General features: G+C 44.3%; 1 protein-coding gene across 1 annotated transcript in view; it reads right to left on the bottom strand.

The window, feature by feature from the left end:
* Positions 1-24,887, bottom strand: part of Rnf4 (ring finger protein 4) — a 33,015-nt gene continuing 8,128 nt past the window's right edge. Inside the window, exons 2-8 of the mRNA XM_027940188.3 lie at positions 20,232-20,396; positions 17,233-17,347; positions 15,478-15,557; positions 3,842-3,851; positions 3,232-3,391; positions 2,725-2,773; positions 1-2,218 (exon numbers count right to left, since the gene is read on the bottom strand). Coding sequence (XP_027795989.1) covers positions 2,069-2,218; positions 2,725-2,773; positions 3,232-3,391; positions 3,842-3,851; positions 15,478-15,557; positions 17,233-17,347; positions 20,232-20,240 — 573 coding nt within the window. The 5' untranslated portion in view covers positions 20,241-20,396 and the 3' untranslated portion in view covers positions 1-2,068. The remainder of the gene's footprint in view (positions 2,219-2,724; positions 2,774-3,231; positions 3,392-3,841; positions 3,852-15,477; positions 15,558-17,232; positions 17,348-20,231; positions 20,397-24,887) is intronic.

Below are 24,887 nucleotides of genomic sequence, written 5' to 3'. Positions count from 1 at the left end.
CATTTTTGGTCCAAATTAATGGTTTTATTTACATCTTTAACACTAGCAGAGGAGTCCAAAACAGACTGATGTCCATTGATACAGTTTAAATGTAACAAAGAAAGAGCTGAACTATGTACAGTGAGGAAAGGTACTTTTCCCCACACCAGTCTTTTCCTAATTAGCAGTTTCTCATTAGTAGAAACTAAAGACACTTTTTTCGCAATTTAATTTAGGATGAAGTAATGCAACTCTTATAATTCATCACATAAGTTGTCTTGTAAGGATAAAATACAAAAAAATCTTAAATGTGTGTCACCACACCTATGGGTTGACAGCTTCGCAGTCACCTTGGCCCTTGAAGTCTGATGTCATTACAACCTAACAAGAGCACTTCCATGAGGCCCAGAGGGGACTTCATGGCCATGATGTCCAGGAGGCAGGCATGCAGCACTATAATGAGCACAGAAGCTACATCCTCTTTCAACTCCATAAGGAAAATCATGACTCTTATTCAAATTAATTGGAAGTGAGCCAGGTGGCAGAGAAGTCAGTGAAGAATGAAACCTTTCTTTCACACAGAAGAGGGGGCACTCCTTCAGCCCTGTCTAAAGTGAACTCTGTGCAGAGTCCCTGCTCCTTCAGAAGAGTGCACTGAAGGTCAGTTATTGCTAGCAAAGCCAGAAAGGCCCCTTTCCCACCAGGAAGGTGTTTCACATGGAAAGGCTGTTGGTTTGGTTTGAAGCCCTCTGAAGGAGGTGTGACAGCAGAGGCTGGCCTGTACTGCACATGAGGCCTCTCCCCTGCTAGCCATCCCCAGTGTCTCAGGGGCAGTCTGGGTCACCTTGTTGCCAAGGCTCCCATACACCTATGGAGCAGAGGTTGTCATCAGGCCCTTGCAGAGAAAGAGCCACCACCATGCTCTGCCAACAACCTTTAGAGCTGTCAAAAGCCCAAAGAATCACAGCCTAGCTGGCCAGAAGAACAGCTTCTGAAATGTTGCCTGTGGGGGAAGGTGAGAAGCCAAGTCAGGGCCAGGGCCAGGTCCAGTGGGCCAATGTCTTTGAAATAGGGGTGTCAGCGACGTGGGCAAAAGCATGGAAGTGAGCAGCTGATAAGGCCACAGTTACTGCCACCACCTCCTGGTATCTACACTGGGCAGACATAGGCAGTAGGAACTGAGGAACTGAGGACTGGAGAGCAGGTGCCAACACAGGACAGATTTTATCAGAAAAGAGAGGACACCCAAATACGTGCCTGCCCTATTGACCTCGAATGTCCTGTGCCAGGTGGAGAACTTTGGAGCACGGGTGAGGTTCCTGAGAACAGTTGGTAAGCAGAGACAGAATGGGATGGGCACTGCTCCACAGGCGACATTAGGGCTCTGAGGAGAACACTAACAGTGCTACATCTCCTGGTCTGCTATAAAGTAGTAAAGGACGGGCTTTATTGCACTTTCGTTCTTAGGAAACAGGGGATTGCCCTGCAGAGGTTCTTGATTCGCAGAAAACACTGCAGATAAAGACAAGGTGCAGGCAGAATCACCAGTCACCTCTGACCCTCAAGGTGCGGGGTGGAGGGTGGGGGGAGAGGAGGGTCCAGTAGTTGGGCTTCCCAGGGGACCACTGCTGCACCTAGAACCCTTGGGCAGAGTAGACTGTGTCTGGCTTGGTTACTGTGTGGTAGATAGACTGGTCAACTGACAGGTACCCAGGAAGGTTGTGTGCCTGGGAGAGATAGGGCAAGCTTTCCAAACAGGGAAACTTCTTGGCAAATGTAGGCCCAGAAAGCTGGAACCACAATTTTCAACTCCAATGTCCTGACTCTTTCTCCTACTCTGGAATGAAACTACCCCAGAGGAGCAAAGATAAGGAGCCAGATGGGGAGGGCCCCTGGTCCAGCTCCAGAGCATCAGATGAGATTACAAAAGGATCTAAGGGCAAGGGGGTTAGAAACAAAAGAGAAGTTTACATATCAGATGTTGGTTTTGAAACAGTCTTTTTGAGCTCAGGAAATTGAAGGCAGATACCATGTGAAGAGCCCAGCCGGGCTGTCTGTCCATCCGTCTCTCCTGAATAGCTCTGAAACTTCATATATAAATGGGGTGGTACCGTTTGTGGTTGATCTTTTTCCTACAAGTTGGGCAAGTATTAGCATTCTTTAGGGAATCACGGAGGCACTGGCTACAGAAGACGTGGCCACACTCTGTAGAGACAATGAGACGTCCATTCTGCACAATCTGGAAGACATCAAGGAACAGCCTTTGAGTTTGCTCTTGTCCCAAAGAACCCCACCCCACCCAGAGCTGAGAAGATCAGTCAGAGGGAAGAAGGGTAGCATGCAGCAGAAAAAGCAATAGTAGTCTGCAGAGCCAGTCTCAGTCTGATGAGTAAGTGTGGCCTCTGGAAAAGACGGCAGGAGCCTAGGTTTCCCAGCCGCAGCAGCAATATGAGGAGGTTATGAGGGATTTCAGCACTGTTTGGTTACCCAGCCAGGATAAAGGACACAAAAACTGTCACTTTGCACCAAAGCCCAGGGCACACTGGGGGCTAAAGCTGAAGCATGCAGGGCCCAAGAGAAACAAGTACACCCTTTTTATATGCAGATCTGCAATAGGCCATGTGCCAGCCCAGGTGGGGCTGCAGGCAAGTGTTAAATCCCACCTAAGGAGCAGATCCTGCCTCACCTAGCTCTTTCAGTGACAGTTTAGACACTGAAGAGAGAAGAAATAACCTGGTTACTTACCTCTGAGTATCCGTCCATGCAGATGGGACAACTGACAGTACCAGAGGGCCTAAAATCACAGGGCTTTCCATCAGTTTTTCAGTAAATTCAAACATTTGATTACCTGCATGTAAGTTGCCTGTAACCCCTAAAAGGCCTTTCCTTCAGCTTCCACTAACTCTGCCTTAGCACAGGCAACCGAGAGACTTTCAGGAACGCCAACGGCCTAAGTGGGTATGGTGGCATGGCCATGAGAAGGAGAGAGGAGAGACTGAGCAAGAGAAGGTGCAGACAACCTCAGTTGCCCTGCTCTCCCCCACCCCCAGCATTCCCACTGCTGGTGGCTGGCACAGCCCCGTCACTGCAGAAATAGTCGAACCCAGCCCTGGATTCAGTTCCAATTGCACCTAGCCGCTGAGCAGCCATTTGAATGCGCCCTTCTGGAGCTAAGTGCTCACAGTGGCATAAAAAGACAGTAGTACTTCTAGCCCCTGGCCTCCACACAGCAGCAGCAGGGCACACGGGTACCTGAGTCCTGTGGCCCCCTCGTCCCTGGCGTTTCTGGGTGTGGGGGTGGTCACATACACATCTCTGTCCCTGGACAACTCCTCGTCATCACTGCTCACCACGCAGCTGTCGGCATGGTCTTGGCGTAGCCTCCTTGCGTTCCTTCTTGGCCTCCTCCTTTCTAAGGTGAGAGTCACATTTTTAGGGTAAATGTTTCCCACTGGCACTATCCTCACCACCCGACCCAGGGGCTTCAAAAGAACCTCCCCGCTGGGACTCCCAGACAGAAAATGTTGCCCTGCCAGTTCCTTCCTAGAAGGCCCTGTGCAGCTCTACAGGCTGCTCTGAGGATATTCTGTCTTCCCAGGATAACGTGTTTGTCGCGGCTGCAGGCTGGTGCCGGAGCTGGGGGGATGTCTTAAGTTGTCAGCTTTCTCCAAGATCCAGTCAGCCCAAGGCAGGACTGCAGCTCAACAGTCAGCATCGAGGGTGGTTTCTTCAGCAGGGTCAAAGCTCTTCTACTTGGAGATCTCGGGCCCAGAGGACAGCCCAGCAAGGCTGGCAGGCTGCAGTCCTCACCCATGCCAGTTCTCTCTCCAAACCCACAGCAAAAGGAGATGCAATCACTCACCGTCAACAATCTTTTAAAAAGAAGGAGAAAAACAAAAATAATCAGCTTGACTTGAGATGAAACGGACCCATTTTCTGTTTCTGAAGTGAGATCCCTGCAGAAACCTCTGCCAGGCCCAGCCCTCTCCACACAGGGGGAATGTACACCATCCTAGTCAATCATGGTGTCCCTCCTCCCCTCCAGGCTACCGTTTTCCAACAGCTGAGGAGCTTGACCCTTGTCCTGCCAGATGCCTGGAAGCTGCAGCTTCCTCTTCCCATAATAGGTAGTGCCCAAACCTCATCCAGCCGTCATGTGGACTAAGAGGATGGAACTCAGTACACCATCAGGGACACAGTGCTCAGTAAAGGCATTCAGGACCAACCAAGCCAGTGCCAAATATAGTCTTCACCTGGAGAAGGGTTTGGAGTACTTAATGTCATTAAAAATAACTAAATAAACAGCCGGTGTGTTGCCTGTGTGTGGACCAATGAGTGACACACACCAATCCGACTGTAGTCTTGAGGCCTTCAAAAAAGTCAACGACAAACTCTGGCCTGAGGGCTCAACATGCACATGAACTGTCTGAGGCAGGCCAGAGTCCCTGAGGAGGCACCACTTCAGGAAAGCCTGGCTGCCCATGTCTCCAGCAGAGTGTCTAATCCTGCAGTGACTGGAGGGTCTGACACTGAACTGAATTCCTTCAGGAGGGTCTGGATGTAAACAAGGTTCCCTCTGTTAGATACTTCTATGCTACGGAAAGGGCACAATCTCCAGGGGGAGTTGCAATGCCTCAGTCCATGGCTCCTAAAAGGGGCTGTAGTGGGTCTCCTGGACCCAGGTAGGCATGTCTTGGCAGGTCAGGAGTTATTCCTGGACACCTAGCCAGCAATATGTTCTTCTGGCTTTTTGATACCACGTAAGCAACCATCCCTACACATTCCAATCCATTAAGCCTAATAATAACCAGTGGGGATTCAGGTATAAATAAATAATGGGATCCTGAAAGTCCTGTATGAAGAACTGGACTGTAGATAAAGCACAGGGTTCATGCAGGGCTCCTGCAAGTGCTCCCCTTTCTCCTGGGCCAGTGATAGGTCATGACTAGAGAAACAGGAACAGGTAACCTCATTACCAGTATCATTTTCACCAGAGAAGTGTGGGCTGGCACTATGTGGGCGAAGTCTGGGGAGGGGAGTGCAGAAGAATATTGTGCTGCGGATAGGAAGACCTTCGCTTTCTTTAGTACCTACACTGACACAGCCTTCATCTGCCTTTGCCAAGGTGGACCACTGACCAGGAGAGGGCACATTGTGAGGAGAATGACATCCTGATTCCCAGCTTTCAGGATGTAGGAGCTGGGTCTCCCTAGGCTCCCTTGAGTTAGAACCAGCTCACATGTGGGCTATGTCAAACTCAGGGCCAGACCAGACCCCTAGACGGTGTAGTCCCAGGGCGAAGAGTGTCCCCCTCCAACCATGGCTGAAATCAACAGCTAATTCCAAAGATGTTTCAAGAGCCATGGAATGCATCTACCTCCTGGCTGCAGACAACACAGTGCTTGCCTGGCATGGAAGATGGAGGCAAGTGATAGTATCGTGGCATCATAAATGTCTACTTGGGGCTGGGGATGTGGCTCAAGCGGTAGCATGCTTGCCTGGCATGCGTGGGGTGCTGGGTTCGATCCTCAGCACCACATAAAAATAAAATAAAGATGCTGTGTCCACTGAAAACTAAAAAAAAAAAAAAAAGTCTACTCAAAGAGTGAACAGATGGGTAGAAGTACAAGACAGGCTCTGAAACCTAGGATCTGGATGAGGCCTATAAAGATCCACTTATTCTGAGAAAGGGCCTAGTTAAATCAGTTGCCCAGGCTGGCCTCAGACTTGCAACAATCCTCTTGCCTTAGCCTCCCAAGTAGTTGAGATGACAGATGTGTGCCTCCACAACTGGAAAATGCTGTACTTTATAGTCAACAGTTACACACATCATGCAATTACTGATGACTATGATTTGTGACTTCAACAGGAACACCAATAATACTGGTGTTGACAGTAACATTCTAGTGGAATAACTAAGCCATCTCAGCCTTTGTGTAGAATAGCTCCCCCTTTCCTTGAGAAACTTCTGGGCTCCTCTTTCTTGGCTCACCTCACCCCAACCTTAATGGGCATCTCCATGACCTTTATTACACCACATAGACACAGACAGGGCTCTTCCTGTCTGCAAGAAGACAGCTTTGTTTTTGTTTAAAAAAGCTTGAGGGGCTGGTGTTGTGGCTCAGTGGTAGAGTGCTTACCCAGCATGCCTGAGGCACTGTGTTTGATTCCTGGCACCAGATAAAAGTAAACAAATAAAAATGAAGATATTGTGTCCATCTACAACTAAAAAAAATATATTTAAGACAAAACAAAGGGGCTGGGGATATAGCTAAGTTGGTAGGCGAAATGCAGCAGCTGGTTATCCTCAGAGAAATCTAGATATGTTGTTAGGAAAGGGACCTTATGAGGATCAGCAGCAACAAATTGCATATGATCCTGGCATATACGCACAAATTGCTGCAGATGCAATTAAGGCATGGAAGACTTTACAAGGACATGGAGGTTTACAAGGTCAATTATCTAAGGTAATACAAGGAGCTAATGAACCTTATGCTGAATTTGTAGATAGGCTTATTCAAACAGCTACCAGAGTTTTTGGGAATACAGAACAAGCAATGCCATTACTAAAACACCTGGCTTATGAGCAAGCGAATCGTTGGTGCAGAGATATCATTAGACCATGGAAACATGAAGATTTAAACACATATATTAAATTATGTAGAGACATTAATGAACAAGAGCAAGTCGTGGCAGCTGCAGTAAAACAGGCTTTAGATGCCAGAGACATTAATGAACAAGGGCAAATTGTGGCAGCTGCAGTAAAACAGGCTTTAGATGCCAGGCCAAGAACATGCTACAATTGTGAACAAACAGGACATTTTAAAAGGAATTGCCCCATTGGAGGAGGGTTTAACAAAACTAGGTATCCAAGGAGTAGAATACCAGGTATTTGCCCACGATGCCGTAGAGGGAGACATTGGGCTAATGAATGCCGTTCTCAAACCACCATAGAGGGTACTCCATTATCAAAAAACGAACAAGGACCAGGTGTTTATCCACGATATCGTGGAGAAAGGCATCAGGCTCCATTGCCAAAAAATGGACAAGGGGGCCCAATGCTCCGGGGCCCAAAACCACAAATATACGGAGCACTGGAGGAACCCAGCAACCCCATCAGGGTAGTGCCCAGGACACACTGTCCATCAGATCCCTCATCAGACAAACCAGAGGGAGCGCAGGGTTGGACATCTGCGCCTCCGCCAGAGCAGTACTAACTCCAGAGATGGGAGTTCAAATCATTCCCACAGGGGTGAAAGGACCTCTTCCCAAAGGAACAGTAGGCTTATTATTGGGACACAGCTCTTCTACTCTAAAAGGACTTATGATAAGTCCTGGGGTAATTGATCCCGATTATGAAGGTGAAATAAAAATTATAGCCAGTTCTCCAAAGGGTATATCAGTAATTTCACCAGGAGATAGAATAGCACAGTTACTAATAATACCCAGCCTACATGATAAATTTTCCAGTCGTACTGTAGAAAGAGGTTCCAAGGGATTAGGTTCCACAGGTGTAGATTGGGCTATGCTTTCTTTAAATTTAGATTCTCGCCCCATGCTAAAACTAAATATTCAAGGACATGAATTTAATGGGCTACTGGATACAGGTGCAGACCTTAGCATCATCTCTCGTCAAGAATGGCCAAAACATTGGCCATTACAACAAGCCACTCAAACGCTTCGAGGCCTAGGAGTGGCGACTAATCCCCATAGAAGTGCAATGGTATTAGATTGGAACGATCCTGAAGGATGTGAAGGAACTATACAGCCATATGTATTGGATCATCTTCCCGTAAATTTATGGGGACGAGATGTCCTAGATCAATTAGGTTTGACATTAACAAATAACATCAACCAAAATGCACCCACTATTATGACTAGACAAGGTTTTAGGAAAGGAAAAAGATTAGAAAAACAAGAACAAGGTATAGCAGCACCAATACAAATAGATCAAGGAACAGACAGACATGGGTTGGATTTTCAGAAAGGGCCACTGAGACAATAAAAATTACTTGGAAATCAGAAAGACCAGTATGGGTTCCTCAGTGGCCCCTGACTAAAGAAAAGATACAAGCAGCCCATGACCTGGTCAAACAACAATTAGCAGAAGGACATATACAACCTTCTGTATCTCCCCATAATACTCCCATTTTTGTCATCAAAAAGAAATCTGGTAAATGGAGATTATTGCAAGATTTAAGAGCCATTAATAATGAGATGGTTATTATGGGACCTGCTCAATCAGGGATTCCTCAGTTGTCTGCTTTGCCAAAAACCTGGTATGTTTTAGTTATAGATATTAAAGATTGTTTTTTTTCAATTCCAATTCATCCTGAGGATAGTCCACGTTTTGCATTTCGCCTAGCCGTCTCCTTGCAAAATTCCTCATTGGCAACCTTCCATAACAGGTATTGTCCTCCATTTAGCACAGCTTTACACATATTAGCCCAATCTGCTGGCGTCATGTTCAAGTTGTTAATGGATTCGACCAAGCTTACAGTGAAGGGTGCTTGAGGACCATAGGTTGTTACAGCCTCTTTTAGCTGCTATGCTTGCCACTCATGTACAAGGCCCTGGGTTCCCTAGTGCCGCGCCTCCAACCCTGCAAAAAAGCTACAAAAACAAAACAAATCTTCTGAAAAAAATATCTATGTATCTATGTACGTATGTATGTATGTATGTATGTATGTATCTACCTATCTTTCTATGCTGTGAGGATTGACCCCAGTGCCACATGTGCTATGCGAGTGCTCTACCATTGAGCCACAACCCCAGGCTAAGAAGGCCTCTTTTGAGCAGATCCTTTCAATAGCATCTGGTAAATGAAAAAGTCAGGCAGGTTCAGACTACAACATAAACAGCATGACTCATCAAGCACACAGGAGCTGATCAGAAAAACAATTCCAAGAAAATCAATCTGATTTGAAAAGACACTACCTTTTGAAATGTAATGACATTTTCATAACTTCCCCCTTATACTCAGTTTTGTAAATAAAGAAGCTAGTCTCCCAAACACTCACAAGTGTCTGGAAATCTTAATTTACCTGTTGGCCCTGGGTTCAAAATCCCCAGCACGGGGGAGGGAGGGAAGTAAAAAGAAAAAAATAAAAAGAAAGAAGAAAAAAAGATGGGGGAGGGAGGAGAAAGAAAAGCCAGGCGTGGTGGCACACACTTGTAATCCCAGTGACTCAAGAGGCTGAGGCCTTAGGCAACTGTCTAAAAAGGGCTGGGGATGTGGCTCAGTGGTAAAGCACTCCTGGGTTGAATCCTCAGTACCAGGGGAAAAGAAAAAGGTGAAAGGAAAGCAATAATTCAGAAGGGATAGCATATATAATTCTCAAAAAATTGAATTTTTTTTTTAAATTCTACTGGGGACCGAACCCAGGGGTGCTTAACCACTCAGCCACATCTCCAGCCTGTTTTATTGAGACAGGGGAGATAGGGTCTTGCTAACTTTGCTTAGGGTCTCACTAAGTTGCTGAGGCTAGCTTTGAACTCATGATCATCCTACTTCAGCCTCCCCAGCTGCTAGGTTACAGGTGGGTGCCACCACCCACAGCTGAACTTGTTCTTGAAAGGCTCACAGAAGAAAACAAAGCCCAGAAGTAGCATGCATATGGAGACTTAAGACAAATCTTAATTAAATTGAAAAGAACCAACATACAGAATGTGTTTCCTAAACATAATGCAGTAACAAAAAGAAAATTCCCATGTTAGAAAGAAATAAAAAATTTTGAGTTAGGTGCAGTGATGCACATCTGTAATTCCACCTATTTGGGAGGCTGAGGTAGGAGGTACAAGTTGGAGATCAGCTTGGACAACTCAGCCAAACTCTGTGAAAATAATAAAAAGGGCTGGTGGTATAGCTGAGAGGAGACACTTGCCCCGCAAGCTCCAGATCCTGCCTAAATACCCCAATACTGCCCTAAATAAATAAATAAATTCAATTGAATATAAATACCAGTACCAAAATTTGAAGATGTATCTAAAGAAAATCTATTACATCCAGTTACTGGAAAAGAAGAGATGAAGCCAAGCTAATAGAAGAACAACAAAACTAAACTTAAAAAAGATAACCAATGAAATGAGAAAGAATCCACAAAGCTAAAAATTTGGTTCTTTGAAACATCTACTAAAGCTCTGGTGATACCAAACTAAAAAGACAAAATACAAATAAAATCTGAAATGAAAAACGAGCCAATATTACAGATGCCACAGAACATAAGACATTATGAAGGAAGTTATATCCAATAAAAGTTAAGATTCTAAGGCTGAGGTTATAGCTCAGTGGGAGACTGTGGATTCCATCCCCAGTGCCCCCCCACAAAATAATATAAAATAAAGGGGCTGGGGTTGTATGTCAGTGGTAGAGTGTTTGCCTTGCATATGTGAGGCCCTGGGTTTGATCCTCAGCACCATGTAAAAATAAATAAATATACATAAAGCTATAAAATAAATAAAAGAAAAAAACAAAAAAGAATATTTTAGGATGGAATCAACAAAATTCCAAAAAGGGTAAACTTGATTCAAACTCTAGATTAGATACTTTTACTGTAGAGTTCTATCAAACATCCAAGGAAGAAGTAATTCCAGTCTTTTGAAATCTTCTAGAACAGGAAAAAGGAATACTTCCCCCCAGTTCACTTATGGGACAGCAACATGGATACCAAAACCCTCTAGAGAATGTGTACAAAAGAAAATTGCAGACCAACCAATCTTATTCAGGAACATAGATGTAAATCAGACATAAAATATCAGCAAACTGGATCTCCTCTTTTCTCTCTCTCTCTCACACACACATACACACAGTAAGTTTCATGCTAGAAATCAATGCAATTCTCCATCAACACATGAAGGGGGAAATAATTTTAACAGAAGATTATTAAAATTCTACACTGATTCATGTTGAACACTTGTAACCAAATAGAAAACAGTAATTTCAATAGAATAAATGCTGTACACAAACAAAAATCCTCAATACTGCCCTAAATACAATTGAATATAAATACCAATACCACAAAGATTTATTTAAATGATGAAAGTTTGAAAGGATTTTCTCAGATTTGGAATGAGACAAGAATGTCCACAACCATCACTATTTCTATGTTTAGCCAATGTTGGACTTTTTTTAGCCAGTACATTAAGGCAAGAAAAAGAAAATGTTAAAGACTCAAAACTTGGGGCTGCTGGTGTAGCTTAGTAGAAGAGCACCTGCCTAGCGTATGTGAGGCACTGGGTTTTATCCTCAGCACCATATAAAAATAAATAAAATAATAAAGGTATTGTGTCCATCTACAACTAAATAAATATATGTGTATAAAAAATCTACACACACACACATATATAAAGAATCAAAACTTGTGTTTAGATAAGCAGCCAAAAGATTTGCAAATTATTGAGTTATTAGACTAAAAAAAAGGAAAAATTAGCTGGACACAGTGACACACACCTATAATCCCAGTGGCTTGGGAGGCTGAGGCAGGAGAATTTTGAGTTCAAAGTCAGCCTCAACAATTCAGCAAGACACTGTCACTAAATAAAATATTAAAAGGGATGGGGAGGGGCTGGGGTTGAGGTTCAGTGGTAGAGCGTTCTCCTTGCACGCGCAAGGCCCTGGGTTCAATCCTCAGCACCACATACAAAGAATAAATAATAGTTTAAAAAAATTGTTTTTAAAAAAGTACACTTAAAAAAGGGGGGGATGGGATGTGGCTCAATGATTAAATCCCCTGGGTTCAAACCCCAGTACCCCTCCCACCAAAAAAAGCAACACAACAGATAAAATCAAATACATGTTTTTACATCAGTGTACAAATAAAATGAAAATTTAATATACGATTTTAACAGAACCCTAAAATATTATATATGAAGACCTTCACGTTAAACCACACGCAAAAATCAATTCATGTAGATTAAAATCTAAATGTGAAAAGCAAAACGACCAACTTTTGGAATATAGAAACATCTTTTTTTGATATGGGGTAGAAGATTTACTCAACATATGGATAACTCAACTATTAATAGACTGTAATAAATAGACACAGAGAGAAAGAGGGGTAAGCCTCTGAGGGGAAGTTAGGAAATCCATGAATAATGGCAGGTTCATGTTAGAAAGACTATAAAAATGAGGAGGAAAAAAGATACGCTCTTGAAAGGGGAGGGGGGGCAAAGGAGTTGATTGGTTTTGTTCTAGTTCAGTTTCTTCAGTTTTTCTTTTCTTTTGTGCTGCTGGGGATGGAACCCAGGGCCTTATGCAGACTAAGTAAGCACTCCCCCACTGAGCTAATTCCTAATCTGTGGGCTATTTTTAAAGTTTATATACAATAGGTATGTAAAAAAGCTATAAAACAAAGTTTCAAAAGGCAGTAATTATACAAATGAGAAAAACAATCTACAAACATGAAAAGGATTTCAATTCCAATTAAATCAGAAAAACACAACTAAAAAAAATATGGGAAACTACAATTGGCCAAAACATGGGCTATAAAAGTAGTGGTGAGATGGTGAACAATAGAATCTCAAACACAGGTGTAAGTGTAATCTGGTACTTCCTCTGGAAAACAGTTTGACATCTAGCAAAAATCAGGTATTCATACCCTGGAACACAAGGACGATGGCATTTTTTTGTGTTATGCAATGCCAAAAATAAAGTTGAACTTTTTTTAAAAAAAATATTTATTTTTTAGTTTTTTTAGGTGGACAGAATGTCTTATTTCATTTTTTTTTTTAGAGAGAGAATTTTTTAAAAATATTAATTTATTTTTTAGTTTTCGGCAGACACATCTTTGTTTGTATGTGGTGCTGAGGATCGAACCCGGGCCGCATGCCTGGCAAGCACCCTACCGCTTGAGCCACATCCCCAGTCCTCTTTATTTCATTTTTATGTGGTGCTGAGAATCGAACCCAGTGCCTCATGCATGCTAGGTGAGCACGCTACCACTTGAGCCACGTCCCCAGCCCAAAGTTGAACTTTTTGAGAAACCATCAAAGCAGAGACATACAAAATGTGTCATTTTTCATTTCTCCTGACTATGGGGTCTCTGGATTCCTTCAAAAGCTGGAAAAACAGAGTTGGTTTGCAGTTTCTAGTATCAAGAGGACCATGGATGATTTTTGAAAGCTGCCCTTGGATCCTGGGGTTCAGGAATTCCTATCCTAGAGATACATAACTATTCCTAGGCTAAACCAGTTACATTTAACCTATGCCAATAGATTCTGTCGAATTTGCTAAGATCATCCCAATTTTGGAATACATAACACTTATCCATTTCACACTCCTGTAGGCAGAGTCAAAGGTTGCCCTGAACACATTCACCCAACAGATAGATGCCCATTGTCTGGAGTTCCTATAATTAGGTTTCCCTAGTAGCTGTGCTTAGTGTAGAATTTTTAACTTGGAGTTCTTCTATAATTTCAGCATACACTACAAATAAATTTGCAATTTGGATTTATTAAAAATCAACAAGTGAAGAATGATTAGGAACAGAAGGGCCAGCCAGGCATGGTGGTACATACTTGTAATACCAGCAAGCAGGAGGGTTACAACTTCCAGGGCAGCTGGGCAACTTAGTGAGGCTCTTTCTCAAAATAAAATAAAGAGTTGGGATGTAGGTCAGTGGTAGAGGCTCTTGGTTCAATTCCCAGAACCAGGAAAAAGAAAAGAAAAAGGAAAGGTAGGGTTGCAGAGCACAAAACAATTCTTTTACAGCTGGGACCAGGAGGTGGCATGAGAAAAACCTTTAGTTAAGAGGCCAGTAAGACAACACTGTCACCCTCTTCTCTACAGCCTGCCTCTGGTCATCCAGTCACTCCCAGAACAGCTCCCCTCACTCCACTATGAAGGATTCCAGAAGCTTAACTGGGAGTGGGGATGGCCAGAGTAAGGAGCCCCGGGTAGCAAGAGCAGTCATCAAGCAAAACAAAGGTATGGCAGAGGAAATGAAATAGAAACCAACCAGTATCTTCTTGGGGACAGAATCCTAGCTCTCTCCTCAGGCCTGGGGGAGAATAGACCAGGCACACTGCAAGTGAACTTTTGGGTATTCAAGGGAACAAAAATAAATAAATAAACAAAAATAAATTGAGGACATGGTTCAGCCTTCCAGTATTAGCAGCAAGGCACTATAGCTTCAGGCAACATGCCAAATTATGCTCCTCCCCAAGAATCATCATTGAGGCTGAATATACCCACATACCTCAGAAACCCACAGGTGGGAGAGGGCCACTTGGAGCCACACCAGCTCCTGCTATCTCAGATAGATCTAGCACATCTCCACTTCAAGCCAAAGCTCCTGGGGTCTACCCATGACCTTGCAGGATGCAGGGGTTATAACAACAGGACAGCCCAGTGGTACCAAGACCAAACTCTACATCTATAAAGGCAGCTCCCTACTCTCAGCCTTTTCTTTTCTGAAATCTTGAAGCTTCTTAGCGTGACTCAATTATAAAGTTCCACAAGTCAGGAAGCAATGCCTTGTGATATACCTGTTGTGACGATGTGGAATCAGCCACCCAGGATATTTCTCAAACCAGTGGGCCCCAGGGCCAAGGGAAATCCGTTACTAGCACTCCACACCTAGATCACACAGCACTCATGGGCAGTACTTTCCACACACCTGCTCAATGTGCTGCTGCTTCCACTTTACAAATTGCAGTCTTGGCACACAGTATCAGAGGCCTTAGTGACATGCTGGAGAAAAGCAAATCTCCCCTTAGGATGCTGGACAGTGGGCTGACCAGACCCCCACGCAGGTGTGTACCAGGGACAAGTCTACCAGAACTAATTTCTAAAGTCCTCTGACCAAACCTGGCCTCTCTCTGTACATGTGGGATATGCACAATCTCTGCCAGTCTGTAACTATGCTGTGGGAACAGGGCACAGCTGGCCTCACAGGCTCCATCCCCAGAGTCAGGACAGAGTCAAGGCTTCAGGTGGTCAGGCAGGACACTTACTTCCCCTGTGACCTTGTTAACTGGCAACTGCTTCTGAAACTTGAGATATTTCCCAGTGACAGTGCAGAGCTCACACTGACTAGGTACCACACTAGATTCCAGGAACTTGAATATGGGATTCTTTTAGTTTCACAATCCTCTACTGACATGGGCAAGAATATCCCCATTTTATGGATGAAGCAAATAAGGCCAAGCAACATATACAAGGTCACAAAGCTGGGGTAAACTGTGGAATGAGGGACTGAAGACATGTGGGACCTTGAGATTCTCCCCAAATGGCTTCTGTGTCCAGCTGTGGCAAGGTTAAGGGCCACACAACCCTACCAATTTTTTTTTTTTTCAGTGCCAGGGATCACAGGCGCTAGGCAGGTGCTCTACTACTGAGCTATAGTTTCTACCCACAGCCATGCTCCAGAAGAAACAAAGCCATAACAGATGATTTTCCTCAAGTAGTTTTCCTTCTGGGGCCCAGTCACTGAATGTAACCAAGGTCTTCAGGTGCCAGTGCAGGCCAAGAAATGGCCAATCTCACTCCCACACACTTACCACAATAGAGTCATTGTGAGTCAGGTCCACCACCACAGGCTCTAAAGATTCACAGGTGAGGTCCACGATTTCATCTCCAGCTTCAAAACAAAGCATTTCAACAGGTGTTAGGAGGAAAGAAAGGCTGTAACCCCCCCCCAGCCCAATTAATATGGTAACGAACATGGCATTGGCTTATACTGATCTAAAATATTCCTTTCCTACACAAAGCGCCAATTCCTTTCTGTAATAACAGCCAAAAAATATACTTCTAGCATTTTGCCAAGTGAGGTGTCACCCGCCTACCATGCCTAGTAAAGCTTCAGCAGTGAAGGAGATGCTTCTCTCCTCACTCCTCCCAAGCTGGGCGGAGAACAAGGTGCCGTCTGTCAACCCCAACACGCCAAACTGGATTGGGCCAGTTATGCAGCTTGCCTTCTGACCCCTAGCACATATGGGGGATGTGTGTATGATGTATAGAACTAAGTAGGAAGGATACGAACCCAACAGCAGTTACTAGCAGTTATATTTAGCAGGTAGGAACAAGGGGCAGAGTACCCCCTCCATTTATACAAAAAAAAAAAAAAAAAAGAGAGAGAGAGAGAGAGACTTACAACCATTTGTTTCCAATTACCATCAGCAGTAAAGAGTGTGAGGTAAAGATTCTATTCCCTGGGGCTGGGGTTGTGGCTCAGCGGTAGAGCGCTCGCCTAGCATGTACAAGGCCCTGGGATCAATACTCAGCACCACATAAAAACATATTAAAAAAAAAAAAAAAAAAGATTTTATTCCCACCCCAGTATTGGCGATGAATCCAGGGGTGTTTTACCACTGAGATACACCTGCAGCCCTTTATGTTGAAATAGGATTTTGCTAAGTTGCCAAGGCTGGCCTTAAACTTGCCTCAGACTCCTAAATAGTTGGGATTCCAGGTGTGCACTGCTGGGCCTGGCATGAGGTTAAGACTCCTGCCAGGCAAAGTGGTGCACACCTATAATCCCAGTGGCTTGAGAGGCTGAGGCAGGAGGATCACGAGTTCAAAGCCAGCCTCAACGACTTTGTGAAGCTCTAAGCAACTCAGTGAGACTCTGCCTCTCTACACATGAAAAAGGGCTAGGGATGTGCTTGTCTAGCATATGTGAGGCACTGGGTTCAGTCCTTAGCACCACTTAAAAAAGTTTCACAAAAATAAAATATAATGTAGTACCATCACACATAGGTATGATGTGTTATAGATAGACAAAGTAATCTGTACAAAAGGATCTCATTCTTTTTCTTTTTAATTTTTTTTTAGTTATACATGGACACAACATCTTTATTTTGTTTATGTATTTTTATGTGGTGCTGAGGATCAAACCCAGAGCAAGCAAGCGCTCTATCGCTGAGCCACAACCCCAGCCCCTCTTTCTTTTCTTTTTTTTAGTGGAGATTGAACCCAGGGTCCTTTACCACTGAACTATACCTCCAGCCCTTTTTGTTTTTATTTTGAGACAGGGTCTGGCTAAGTTGCTGAGGCTGACTTTGAACTTGTGGTCCTCTGCCATCACTAACAGGATATTCTAACAACTAATTCTCATATAGTGCTCTCTGTCAGAGTCCCAAGTTCTATGGTACTGACTGATTCTGTGGGTGAAGTCTGTTTCAGGCACTAGCGTCATCCCTGAAGGCTGACAGGAGCAGTGCTGGGTGCAGACCAGATGCATCCCGTGTGCTCCTGTACCACACCATGCCTTCTCTACCCCAGCACACCATGCTGTGGGATGCCTGGCAACTTACCAGTTTCCACGAGTTCTATGGGTTCTGCTTCCAAGGAAATCTCAGGGGTGGAAGCTGCCTCCCGAGTTCGCTTCTGGGCTTGTCTAGAATTTACAGTTCCACCACGACGCTTTCTCTGTGGGTATCAAGGGGGAAAAACAAATAGTCCCATGAGTGCTAGACAGACAAGAAGAACAGAAGTCAACACAGGATGGGTCAATTTAGGAGTGTGTAGATGTGAGGTTGGAGTGGATTTTAAAACTTGAGATTTGAGAATACTGACTGCCTACGGAGAGGAGTCATCCAAAACATGAATAGAATTTTTTTTTCCTCTTTGTAGTGGATAGGTAAACACTCTACCACTGAGCTACATACACCCCCAGTTCCTTGTTTTCTTAGCATAAAAAACTTGTTTCCAGAGTTTCACTTCTTTCTTTTTTCTTTTGACAGTGCTGGCTATTGAACCTAGGGCCTGGCAAGTGCTAGGCAAGAAAGAGTTCTACACTTTAGCCGTATGCCCCCCTCCCTGCCCTTTCAGTTTGTATCCACTGTGGAAAGCTAGACTTTCTTTGGAAATATGACTTCTAACACAGGCACTCTGTTGCCTACCAACACAGACATTTCCCACCTTCCTTCACTATATTGGGCTGTAGTTTCTGACCCAGCTGGCCTCAAAGGACAATCTGAGAAAATAACCTCCTACAGTCTTCTTCGGCTTCAGGGGACAGACCTCCTACAGAGACTGTCAATGTTTATCCTGCCCCACACCACTCTAACCAGTCTTTGCTCTACAGGCTCAAATCCCCTCTACCCTGTTGTGCTTCTCACTGCCACTGGGCCTGCTGTCCTTCATACTGAGCCATCTGGGGCACTTTTTCACTACTAAGTCTGAAGTTCCTCACCAGTCCTAGCTTTGCAGAGCTGCTGTGAGGACTAAATGACATGAGAACTGTATGATCTCAATCCTGTATGCCTTTCCAGAGGAATTCAACCTCAGAAAATTCAAGAAGGACCTTATATTAAAGCTAAGATATGCACAAAACCCAAGAATATCCATCACCCAACCCAACCATGACAGCAGAGATAAGCCTGATTCTATTTGTGTTTTAGCAGATGGTTTAACACCTTCCTTCAGATGTGCAGCCCAGGGCCATCCCCACCATCCCCAGGCAAGCCCAGAGCAGTTCAAATTCCCAATAGTGGCTCTGTGTCTCAAGAAAGCTGCCTTTCCCACTGCAGTTGAACTCTAGCGCCCAGCAGGTCACATGAGCTGTCCTCAAAGTCTCCTTCTTCTGAAGTACCATGTGTTTCCCATCTCACCCACCCAGCTACCTGTACAAAAGCAGCCATGGACAACCTGGCTGCTCATGGCCCCATCCATGCCTTTAACCTTGGCTCTATCCCAGCGTGGTGTGCACTCCTCCCCTTCTTCACCTGACCAACTCCTTCAGTTTTCAAAAACCCATCCTCTACCTTCCTCGTAGGCTGGCTGGCTGATTCTCTCTCCTCCACCTCAACTTAGAGCAGGGTTGAATCAAGGGGTTTGTTATCTCAGGGCAAGCTCAGTACTCCTGGAGCATTTGTGGAGACACATACCCCTCTCTGACCTCCCATTAGTCCTGGTTAAGAATGTACCAGCTGAACTAGTAAAAGCTCAGAGCTTTTGGTGAAAATGAACCAAAATGAACCATCCAATCAACTACAGAAGTTACTCACACTGTAACTTAACCAATGTCTTCACAAGACCTCATAAAGGCCATATTGCTTTGCTTTGTCCTCCCTGTCTGGACAGAGATATGGCCTCAGAGGTAAGGCTTAGAATGTCTATTTCCTTATAGGTAGGCTAGGACAGCAAGTCTACAGATAAAGGACCAAGGTGGGAAGTCACTCACCCTTTACAGGGGTAGGGGGGTGGACCTAGAGACTCAGGAAGGGTAGGCTGGGCTGGTTAGAAAGGCATGGAAGGCAAGGACCTAAAGGGCTAGATTACCCGAACAGACCTCATGTCACCCGTTCACTGAAGGAGCTGCCTGTTTAGCCTCACCCTACTCCTAACCACCCTTTAGCTTTATAATGCCATTTGCAGCACCTCTGGGGTCTGGAAAGAGATGATGAGGCTGTTTCACATCTGGTTTATCCCTAAGGAAGTCAGTGCATCTCAGAAAACAGTTCAGAATTTAGATAACATGAGCAACCTTGAGACAGCTTTGTCAGCAGGAAGTAAGAAAGGGGACTTTCACAGGCAAACTTCTATTGTGCTCAAGGGACTCCAGGTGACACCTGGGTTATGCTGAACCAGAGCTGCCTCGGAGGTTCGATGAAAGTCTAAACAGTAGTTACAATGACTGATCAACACAGGCCAGTGTACGTAAGAAAACTTCCACTTGATTATTACTGTCAGGTTCATGTTGAACACAAAGAAACAATGTAGAAGGAAAAATAGAAAACTGGGTTGCAAATAACCAAAACACCACAAAGGGCCTTAATATTTCTAGGACACACTGCCAAGAAGGTTTGATGTTTCAGCCAGGCATGGTGGGATAATCTGTCATCCCAACTACTCACTGGAAGGTGGAGACAGGAGGATTACACATTCAAGGCCAACCTGGGCAATGTGGTGAGACCCTGTCTCAAAATAAAATTCAAAAAGTTTTTAAAAAGGTATGATGTTTGGGCTTGGGTTGTGGCTCAGCAGTAGAGCATTTGTCTAGTATGTACCAGGCCATGGGTTCGATCCTCAGCACTACATAAAAATAAATACATAAAATAAAGATTAAAAAAAAAAGTATATTTGAATTTTAAGCCATTCCTCCTCAGCCTTCTGTTCTGGGGGCACCATCCCAACACCTGGAACTCAGCTGAAGATGGGCCCGTTGGTGCAGCTAAGGGAAGGACCCGGCACACACTCCATGAAGATCCAGGATCACCCAGAACACCTATACAGTTCTCTCTGCAATGTGCCACAAAGGATAAGGAAGTTGCTTAGTTTGAAAATAAAATCATGAGCTGATGAAACTTACTGTACTCATTATGATCCTTGGCTCCAACCTACAGAAAGGGAAGTGATCTCTACCCAGGTTTGCAGCAAAGTAGAATATTCAACCTCTCATGCCTGCTGGTTACTCATCTTCTGGCTTAAAAAAGAATTTGGAGCCAGGCAGATTTCAGTATCTTCGAGTCCTGTCCTGAAAAACAAAGATATCAACTTGATAAATGCTGCTACCTACACTGTTGATTACAAAGTTCAGTTTACTAATTCACCAGTCCTTCCTGTCACAAAGTGCTCTGCTGAACACTTTATGCAATTTATGTCACTAATCCCATATTCATTTTCAGAAGTAAGGATTCTTGCTGAAAATGGCATACCTGACCTCAAAGCTACAATCAGAACCATTATGCCATCTCTCTTTGTGTGTGTGTGTTGGGGACTGAACCCAGGGCCTCATGTGCTCTCATACTGAACTATACCCCCCAGCCCATCCTGCCCTTTTTGTCTGTGCAACCCTAACAAAAGCACTGTGTTAATTCCTGAGGGAAAAAATGAGTCAGGAATGACATACCTGACCTCAGCAATCAGGAGGGACAAAGCTTCCAAGGCCAAGAAAAGTCCTGAGCCTTGGGTTCTTTCTATAATTTCACTGTCTACCCTACAGATGAGCTGAGGAGACAAAAGGTCATCCATCTTGCTCCCAACCCCCTTAGGCTCCACAAGACTACTCAGAACATATGACAGTCCCAGATCCACCATAATTCCTAGGTTCTAATGCACACATTATTTATGTTTCTGGTCCCAAGAATAGCTTACATCTATGACACAAGATTTCCTCCTCCCATTTGTCCACCTCAGTGATGTGTCTTCAAAATTAAAAAGAATCCAACACAAATGTCTTCCCAGAGAAGAAGGGAGAGATGCCTACTGAGCAATGGGGAATGACGGGATGCACATACCTTGGATGCTCCATAAGCCTCTTGCCTCTCACTGCATTGATATTTAGATTTTCAAATATTGCTGTTGAAGATGCATCTTGTGCCTGGCCTTGCCTGCATGCCCATCACCACTCTCAGAAGCCAGTCTCCGGAATCCTTACAGGCCCAGCTAGACCACTGGCTTCCCTGGGAGCTTCATAGCTCCACAATAATTCATTCCAAGTCTAGTTTTTCTCTTTCAGGGATGATGGGCATCAGAATCAGAGGGCAATGAAGCTGGAAGACTGGCCTTTGAAAGACCTACCCAAGTGCTGAATTTTACTAGGAAGTCAAATGGGGAGAGGGTATTCCCCGCAGAACAAGATAGAAGAAGATCATGGGGAAGATATCTCATCAACCAAAGGGTTCTGGACTACACAGGGGACAAAAGCCCTCAGGTAATAAAACAAGCAACACCTGAAAATTACAGATTACTTTTCCACGCAAGGCACTATGCTAAGGACTGCCTCATCCTGAGCACTACACCGAGTAAAAAAGCAGGCTCAATAATGGTCACTCTCTTAAACAGAGGCAACTAAGTAAGGATGATCAAGAGGGAATTAAGGGGCTGGGTTTGTGTCTCAGTGATAGAGTGCTCGCCTAGTATGTGTGAGGCCCTGGGTTTGATCCTCAGCACCACATAAAAATAAATAAATAAAATAGAGGGGCTGGGGATGTGGCTCAAGCGGTAGAACGCTCGCCTGGCATGCGTGCGGCCCGGGTTCGATCCTCAGCACCACATACAAAGATGTTGTGTCCGCCAAAACTAAAAAAAAATAAATAAATATTAAAATTCTCTCTCTCTTTAAAAGAAAATAAATAAATAAAATAGAGGTATCGTGTCCAACTACAACTAAAAAATAAAATATTTAAAAAGAGGGAAATAATTTGCCCAAAGTCCACACTAGTAAACACCAGAATCCACGCAATTAAATACTACCTTAGTGCCAAATTAGAGATGTCCTAGAAATAATCAGAAATATGGAAATTTATTATTATTTCTACTTATTTATTTAGCGCTGGGAACTGAATGCAGGGTGCTTTACCACTGAGCTACTCTCCCATTCTCAGCCCCTTGTGCATGGTAGACCAGCATTCTACCCTCAGCCCCTCCCAGCCCTTTTTATTTGTATTTTGAGACAGGGTCTTGCCAAACTGCCCAGGCTTGCCTTGAACTTGGGATCCTACTGCCTTAATCTCCCGAGTCTCTGGGAGTACAGGTATATTCCACTTAGACTGGCTGGAACATGGGAATTTAGTATGTCTAAAAAGGAACTCTTGCTTCTTCCTTCCTCTATTATACCTGGTTCTCCACCAACTTTCCTTCATCTCAGCACAAGGGCCCACCATTCTTTAGTACAGAGGCAACTCTAAAGACACTCACTATGTCCTCATCTGATAGGGCTTTGTCCACTGTGTACCTACCTCCCCTATCTCATACAAGGAGGTTCTCATGTTTATTAAAGGGGTTGAAAATGGGTAACTGATCGTGCCCTTATCGCTAAGAAAAGATCTGGAGTAGAGCAGTAGCTATTCCTAACTGGGAATGATCAGGAAGGCTAAATGCCAGAATTCCTAAAGCTGTGAGGGTGAGAGAGAAACACTCATGCCAGGGTATCTAGCTAGTTATTCTGCAACAGAGTGACACCATAGACCTAAATGAGAGAAGGCAGAAAAGAAAGAGTTGCTGAGGGTAGCTTTAATGTTAGCAATGCTGGATATGAGAAATTCTGGTGGAATGGTCCAAAGATGGACAGAAAAACTCAAATGGTAGAACTGGGGTCAGAGATTTCAGAACATGTGAATGTCTAGGGAGGGAGGGAGGTAGAGAAAGAAGAGCCTGAAAGAGAATTAAAAAGCCAGAAACAAAGGTAGGAGAACGTGGATATCCATTTAGACAAAACCCAGCATTTGTAGAGCTAGGGATGTAGCTCAGTGGTAGAGCACTTACCTGGCACTCAAAGGCCCTAGTTTTGACCCATCACTGCAGACTAAGCAACCAACAACCTACTCTGTACGAGTTTCAAGGAGGAAAAAAGCAATGAACACCTTGGAAGATGCACAGGGTGGGGGTGGTGTCTAAAAGAAAGCTAGTGAGCTTAGTACAGGATGTTGAACACTGGGGAGGGAGCAAGCCAGATGAAAGCAAGAGCAAAGAGGTCATGTTCCAAGACCAAATTGTACTAAAGATCAAACAGGAAGGCCAGAGGAGGCCATATGGCATTTGAGGCCTACAGTGAGGAGCAAGTCAAGGAATTAAGTAGGTGGGTGGGATGATTAGAGGGAGGAAGGATGCCCCAGAAGGATGGAGTGCAGGAAAACTGAAGACAGCAAAGGTTGACAGTGTTCAAATCATAACAACCCTCATAAACCACACACCCTAAGGTCAGGGCATTTAAAGCTTTATGCTAGCAACAATGAATAAAGATCTTCATTTAGAGAGACTGTGTCACCTGTGTGCTGAGAGGGCAGATGGAAGATTGAACAAATCAGAATGTAGACCAGGAAGGAGACTCAGGAACCAGAGTAGAAGAAAGTGGCATGACTCAGAGGCAGTAGCAGAGTGCAGAAGAGAGAAATGGGACTACCAGATGGCAGCCAGAGAGCTCTCGGGCTTTCTATGTTCTGACAGATTTTCATTTTTTTCAACACAGCAATCATGGTCACTTACAATGATGCCCTCCCCACACTCTAGGAGAAACGTGACATAACCATATGCATATTCATCATGTACATTTGTTGACTGTATAGCCATCATGTGCACAGCAGTGTGACCTGCATAAAGGCTAGAAACAGACTGTAAGGCAAGCAGAAAACAGGAAATGTTAGACTGGAACCAGATTCTACTAGTAAATCTCATACTACTATATTCCCAAGAGCAAAGAAAGGAAGTCAGAGACAGGGTCTGGGGTAGGGGCACAACAGAAACAGAATAAAGCACAATGAGATGTTCTCAACAAGAAGCTCTAGGTCTAGCCCAGTCCTGCAACAGGCACAGAGCCCTCAAACCATGCCAGAGCAGCAGCATCTGAATCATCTACTGAAAATCAGAACCATAACTCCCCTGTTCTGGCTCTATCCACACTAGCCAAGTGACTCCTTGTTCATTTCCCATGTGGGGGTTGAGGGGTGGGGGAAGGAGCCCAGGTACCAGGTCATTCCTTCTGTGTTGCTATCATAAAGCAGTCCCACTGTGAACTCATAAGGGGTTATCTGGATACAAGGCCTAAGTCTCCTTTGAGTTTGGACAAGCTGATCAGGGTAAGTTCTTTTTGATGGTGTTGTAAAAGCCTAGAGGTCAAATCCTACAGAACACCATTAAGGAAATCCTGACAAATCAGTGACCGACTGGGTATTGGCTGGTTCCAACTGCCTGGCTCATGTCTTCCTTTTATAAGCCACAAACTTCTGATCATTCCCATTTTAACTCTCTCTAGATGGATTTTTTTTTTTAGTTGCAGATGGACACAATATCTTTATTTTTTTTGTGTGGTGCTGAGGATCTAACCCAGTGCCCCACACGTGAGGGAGGCGCTTTACCGCTGAGCTATAGCCCCAGCCCTCTCCGTGGAATTTCAAAAGCAGAATTATAGAACATATGTTAAAGAGAAAGAATACTATAAAGACTGCATGGCTCGATTGCTTTTGTAAACAGCGTCAGAAATTCAGCTATCAGCAAAGTCCAGTCTCCTACGCACTAGATGTGAACA

Source organism: Marmota flaviventris, chromosome 7, assembly GCF_047511675.1.
Source record: "Marmota flaviventris isolate mMarFla1 chromosome 7, mMarFla1.hap1, whole genome shotgun sequence".
NCBI lineage: Eukaryota > Metazoa > Chordata > Mammalia > Rodentia > Sciuridae > Marmota > Marmota flaviventris.
This window is presented reverse-complemented; position numbering and strand designations above follow the sequence as displayed.